The sequence below is a fragment of the Chaetura pelagica genome, unplaced genomic scaffold, assembly GCF_000747805.2.
Source record: "Chaetura pelagica isolate M959 unplaced genomic scaffold, ChaPel_1.0 scaffold294, whole genome shotgun sequence".
Lineage (NCBI taxonomy): Eukaryota > Metazoa > Chordata > Aves > Apodiformes > Apodidae > Chaetura > Chaetura pelagica.
Window position 1 is genome coordinate 74,183 of NW_009953068.1, and position 5,865 is coordinate 80,047.

Here is a 5,865-nt window from a genome sequence, read left to right on the forward strand (position 1 = left end):
CAGCAGGAAACTGTTCTGGTGCCGTCTGTAACACAACGTTTCACAATGAAAGCCCCCAGGCAGCAGCAACCAACCTCCCTCTCCTTTTGTCAAATCAAAACACAGCATTAAATAATGACACGGTGTGAGGTCACTTCCTCTGAACACCACCCAGTGTTCCTACTGCTTTCAGCCTTGTGTCAGAATAGAAGTGCAATCTACCCAGAGGAACAGTTCAGTGAGAGGGATGGGATTATGGAAGTTAGAATCACAGTAAGGAAGGGCTCCTTAGAAAGAAAAACACCACCGCTCATAAAACATTACTAAGCATTTTACCTGCAAAAAGGAACAGATCTGTTTAGTGAGGTCCAACAGACTCTCCTCTCCCTGATGCAGTGTCCGAGTAATGGCAACAGTCAGCCACTCCCTAATGGCTTGGGAATTGCCCTGGTAGAAGAGGTCTGTGGCAGCACAGTTCTGGGAATGGACACAGTGCTGCAGGGACTGGGCCAAAAGAATAGAACTTGAACTGATTGTTCCATCTGTAATAACAAGATATGACAGTTTTGGAGGTCACTTCAACCTGTTTGTGTAGCCTGTGAAACAGACAGTGGAAAGAAGTTTTACAACACTTGGAAGATTAAGAGCATCTATTTTCACTCCTGAGCAAGTGCAAACCTCTTCCCAAAGGTCAGCAGTGGGAAGGATCCATCCAAGCCCAGCCTTGCACCCTGGGATGGCTCTCTAAATGCCAGCTGAATTCCTCACCTGCCTTAACCAACCCCAGGGAGCTCTGCTAGGCATGAGCCCTGGGGATTCAGGGCTGCCCTGCTTGGCCCCGTGTGTGCAGGAAAAGCACAGTTCAATTTACTACGGAAGTACAAGAGAAGTGAAGTGCTTTCTTCCCTGCTGATTCCAGATGAGGTGGAAGCAGCTTGACCTGTCCTCAAGCTTTCCCCAGATATGAACAAGGAATCTTTTGGGCAGCCCTGAGTGGGTCATGAGCCCTGAGATCTCCTGACTGCCATTCCAGAGCTAATGGGAGAAGTCAGAGAAAGACCAAGTGCGGCGGAAGGGGCAGTTCAGCAAAACACCAGCTGGGAAACTGTCTGTATTAGCAGGACTTGAGTTAGACATAATTTAGGGAGGAAAAACTAAGTAAAAGCTTGTCAAATGATTCTGAAAGCCATGCAAAGTAGTGCTGTACTCTGCAAGAGGATCTCTCACAATGCAGTATTGTTAGAGGTAGCCAAGTTTCAAAGTAACTGGAGGAGGGAACAGGACTCTTTCCAATGGTAAATAATTACTTGCAGTTATTCAGAGCCTAAGTATAGCACTTCCTACTTCCTCCGTGTGCTCCAGCCACATTACACACATTTCTCTGCATGCAGAAGAGCTTTGTCACGATAATCGTCTTTGTTTACACTCACTTGGATTAGCCAAAGTTTCTTTTCCATGATTCAGCTCTAATCAGATCTGTGATTCCAGTAGGAAAAGGACAAACCACTTTGTGAAATGAAGAAGAGTTGAATTTTGAAAACTGAGACCCCCAACTGGCATTTAGTTTTACAACTCTGGATTTAACCTAAAAAACCTTCTCCATTTCTCACAAGCATCCCATATGGATACCCCCCAGCTCCATAAACAGATCACTGGTGCCAAAGGGGTAGAAGCACACTGAAGGAAAGGAGGGACCCTCAACTGCCTTGCACACTTTTAATTAGATCATTAGCAAAACTTTAAGTTTAGTACCAATCTCTAAGTTCAGGAGTCAACTGAGACCATTTCTCAAATCCTATCATTATGAACTAGTTAATCAATAAGTCCCAAACTCATTTGATATTTTTTTTTTTGGCCCAGAAAACTATAGTACCAACAAAAAGCTGTGATAAAACTGTGTTTACCAGGAAGAGGTGGTGCAAGAAGTTGGTTGGACAGCAACTGCAGGTGCTCCAGGGTGATGTCACGGATAGCAGGAATATGGAACAGACGAGTAAACATATGTGGGGATTTGGGGGCAAAAATGTTGAGGAGAGCCATGCGGCAGTACAGCTTGGCCAGAGCAGCTTCACTTCGCAAAAGCTCTCTAGAAAACACAAACATCAACCCGTAACATTGCTTCACCAAACGTAAAATAAGTCACATCCAGCAACCTCCCCCTGAATCCAAACATTTATGCCTAATTTATTCTGGTATTCAGGTAGACCCAGATCTTTCTTATTCACTTAAGACAGCACTCAGCCCATCCAATTCTGGTACCAAATTCAGGCACCTGACTTAGAAGCCAACTCTCCACAAAGTCAGTTGAGAGATCTTGAACATGTAGAAAGCAACTGACCAGAAACCTAAGCTTCAAGGAAGGCACTTTTTAGACCAGCATGTATAAATATAGAATGACTCTCAGGTGACTAAGTAAAATCCTTCCAAAAAAGACAGTTATAACCAATTTTCTTCATTACAAGAAAAAATAAACAATCCAAACCCTACTACCCATTTAAAGATGAAGATTCAATGAATCTTTATCAGCTTTAATTCAACAACTACAGTAAGATTCAGAAGTTTACTACTTCTCAAAGCAAGGTAGATAAATGCAGTACAGGAAATGCTATAGATCAAGTTAGATAATACAAATGCCACCTTCTAACTATGTTGTTGGTTTTCTTTACCTGTGAATTTGGATGTTGGTATTATCCAGGGTAACCAAACCATTTGTTGCAGTCCTCCTGTAACCAGCTGGTGGCCTTTCTAACATGTCAATTGGATACCAGTATCTTACCAGAACTCCCTCACTTCTGAGATATGTCTCCACTTGTACCAGTTCATTTACCTGGAACACCAAAACCAACACTGTCCATAAACACAGCAATGATCATACTTTTTCCCTTCAAAAAAAACACTGAATCAGCACTCTAAGCAGGTCAGCACACTTAATCCTATTTGCTCACAGGCCTGTGACTTAGACAGTTCAAGCCCTCCCAATATATGTTTACTCACTGAATCCACATCCAGAACAACCCCATGAAGACCAAATGTCTTCAGCATCCCACGAATGGCAAACTTGGGTAAAGCTGTTCCAACAGCACTGCTGGCCACGTTGTTACTGTCAGGAGAGCGAGTCACGACCGTAAGACCTGGGCAGAACAGGACAAGGCCATTCTTAAGGCACAGCATTTTCCTCAGATTGACCATTTATGCAGCAGACCCCCAGTATCAGAGCCCCTTAGCTCTTCTTTTCCCTGAAGATACTTTTGCTGACCTTACCTTTCCGTACTTTATCAATTGTAAATTTGTTTGCTTCATCTTTGATATCCTCAATAGTGGGAAGGTAGAGATCTCTTGGGATGCCACCATTTTCCTCATAGAGGAATTCTACTGTCTGCCGTGCTATATCCACCATTCCTGTTAGACAGAAGGGAGCGCTGGTTATTTTCCCCAGCCACTTGAAATAAGTTCTCATTCTTATTAACATCAGAAGCAGATGAGATAACTAATTAGTTCAACATTCTTTCAGTCAGACTTATAATAGGGAGAGAAGCTATCCTGGAGCCACTTGCTTGCTTCTCATCAGGGCTCACAATTTGTACTGTGACTTTTCCACAAACAGGTTCTCTTGCCAGAACTGCATTGTTTTATAAATCCTCCCTTATTCAAGTGTTCCTTAAAAAACTTTTGTCTTGATATAGTCAAAGACAGAAAATGCATGTAGATAATTTCTTCCCAAACTGTTATTCCAAAGTATTTCTGTATTCACATCACAACAGCACAACAAATTCTGTCACTATTTCTAAAGTAACTTTCCTATTTAAATAGTCCAACTACAGGAAAAGCATTAAAGTAAAACCATGACCTCAAAGCAAACTTTAAGCACTTGATGAAAACAGCAAGTGACTTTTTTTTAATCTAATTTAAGACACAAAAGAAACATGGGTGTTATCTTCACAGTTATTGCATATCATACAAAACAAACACTCATACCTAACTGTAAAGCTCCTTTAATTTGATCCAACCCAGACTTCCTTTCAGCCTCATTACGGAATCTTCTTCTAATTGTAGGGAAAACTTTTGTTTCCCAGGCTTTAACCAGCAGGGCATAGTGATCCTCCTACACAGACAAAGGTTATTTAGAACCAAGAAGAAAGAAAAGTTAACAACAGCTGTATTTTCCTTAAGGAAGCAGGGAAAACCCTTGTGTGGCAAAACTTTAAAATCTGAACTAGAAAACCTGTATTTAGACTACAAGGCAAAGGAGGCAGAGCTTGCCCTGTTCCTCACCCGGGGAATGTCATCATCATCATCATCATCACTTTCATCATCTGCAATAGGAGGGGGATGAGGATCAGGGCCCGATGTGATAAAGTTCTCATAGCTCAGCTCCATTTTATAGTGGCAAGATGTGTCACTGTCATATTCTGCAAAACACAGAAGAAAACCACGATATCACAATGCACTAAAGGCATGGAAAAATATTCCAGAAGTTGTCGAGATATACTGCATTCCAACCAGTCAGTGGAAATGTAGTGCACTTTGACACAGTGTAACCAACTGGCTGATTCAACCAACTGTAACATCTTACTGTACTCCAAGCTCTAATAAGATAATTTCTCATTGTAGTTGCATTAATTGGGAATAACTTTGCATCCATAGAAGGGAAGACCAAAGAAAGATTATCTTTTTTAGCTACCTTGTCCAAAATCAAATAAGCATGTGTTTGGCAATGCTTCCTGTCCTGCTTTACCTAAACAGGAAGCCCCTAAGGACTGCAGCCAGGACATGCTTCCATCCTATCGAATTGGTTGGAATTTCTCCTGAAAGAGCTTTTATAAAAAACATTAATCATCACTTTACGTTGTTGAGCTGTAGCAACAGCAGCAATCCTACAGGGAGGTCCATGGGTCCCAGGGTCAGAAGCTATGCTGGTGCCAGCATCGTTGTCACTATCAGAAGCCATGGCAAAAGGCAGGGCCTCGAAGTTGGCACTGATCTCTTCGGCCAGGTCGATGCAGAGGTCGGCGGCGTTGCGGTGAGCCTGGCCCTCAGCATAGGCAAACTGCCGAGACCCGAAGTTAGCACGGACTTTGGTGTTCTGGAGGGAGATGCACAGGAAAGCACTGAGATGGGCTGTGGATTGTTTTGATCCTTCTCTTTGCTCTTTTTAAAAATCTCAGCCAAAGGGATAAGCTGATCGCATCTCCACACTGGGTGGTTTGCCCAGCATTGCTAAGCTGAAAAACTGGATGCATTAAGCTTCTAAACACAAACTTTGAACTTGCTTTCTTCTACCTTCAAGATACAGCATTTTTAGCCAGCTTACTGTGAAACAAGATCACTGCTGGGAACGAATACTAATAGAAGGGCTACTAGCACAGAATAATGCCATCTCATCAAGCCAGTGGCCTAATGGGCAGAAAAAGTTCCAAATAATGACCAAGCATTTAGCACCTGGGAAGGGTAATGGAACCTAACTCAGTAAAGGTACAAAATACCACTCTACTTTTTAATGGATAGGTAAGCACTACTTAGTTATATAGGGTTTTTAATATTTCTGAAACAATACATGTGGAGCAACATACTTCTGTTTAAAACTTGCCTTTTTCTGTATGTGGACAACTGGCCACATTCCACCAGAGACATCTTCTAGATACGGCCCAAGTCGCTGCCCACAATAGGTAAAATAAACTCTGCCTTTAGCTGGCTGCCCTGGGGGGGGTGGAGTTCCTTCTGTTCTCTCCCATCCAATTCCTGCTACATCTCCTGTATAAAAATATAAACATGGCAAGAAGAACATGGATTTAACCTGTTTTCCCTTTCCCCATTTTCCTTGCATTTGGGGATTTCCTCATTTACCAGATAAGCAAGTTAGCTGTACTCATACATACCAGGGGAAAG

General features: G+C 42.4%; 1 protein-coding gene across 1 annotated transcript in view; it reads right to left on the reverse strand.

Moving 5' to 3' along the window:
• Positions 1-5,865, reverse strand: part of HECTD4 (HECT domain containing E3 ubiquitin protein ligase 4) — a 56,810-nt gene that overhangs the window by 13,653 nt on the left and 37,292 nt on the right. The window contains 11 exon segments of the mRNA XM_009996834.1: position 1; positions 3-25; positions 316-521; positions 1,884-2,065; positions 2,646-2,806; positions 2,974-3,110; positions 3,241-3,378; positions 3,955-4,081; positions 4,252-4,388; positions 4,825-5,062; positions 5,567-5,730. The exon segment at position 1 is cut by the window's left edge and continues 98 nt beyond it. Coding sequence (XP_009995136.1) covers position 1; positions 3-25; positions 316-521; positions 1,884-2,065; positions 2,646-2,806; positions 2,974-3,110; positions 3,241-3,378; positions 3,955-4,081; positions 4,252-4,388; positions 4,825-5,062; positions 5,567-5,730 — 1,514 coding nt within the window.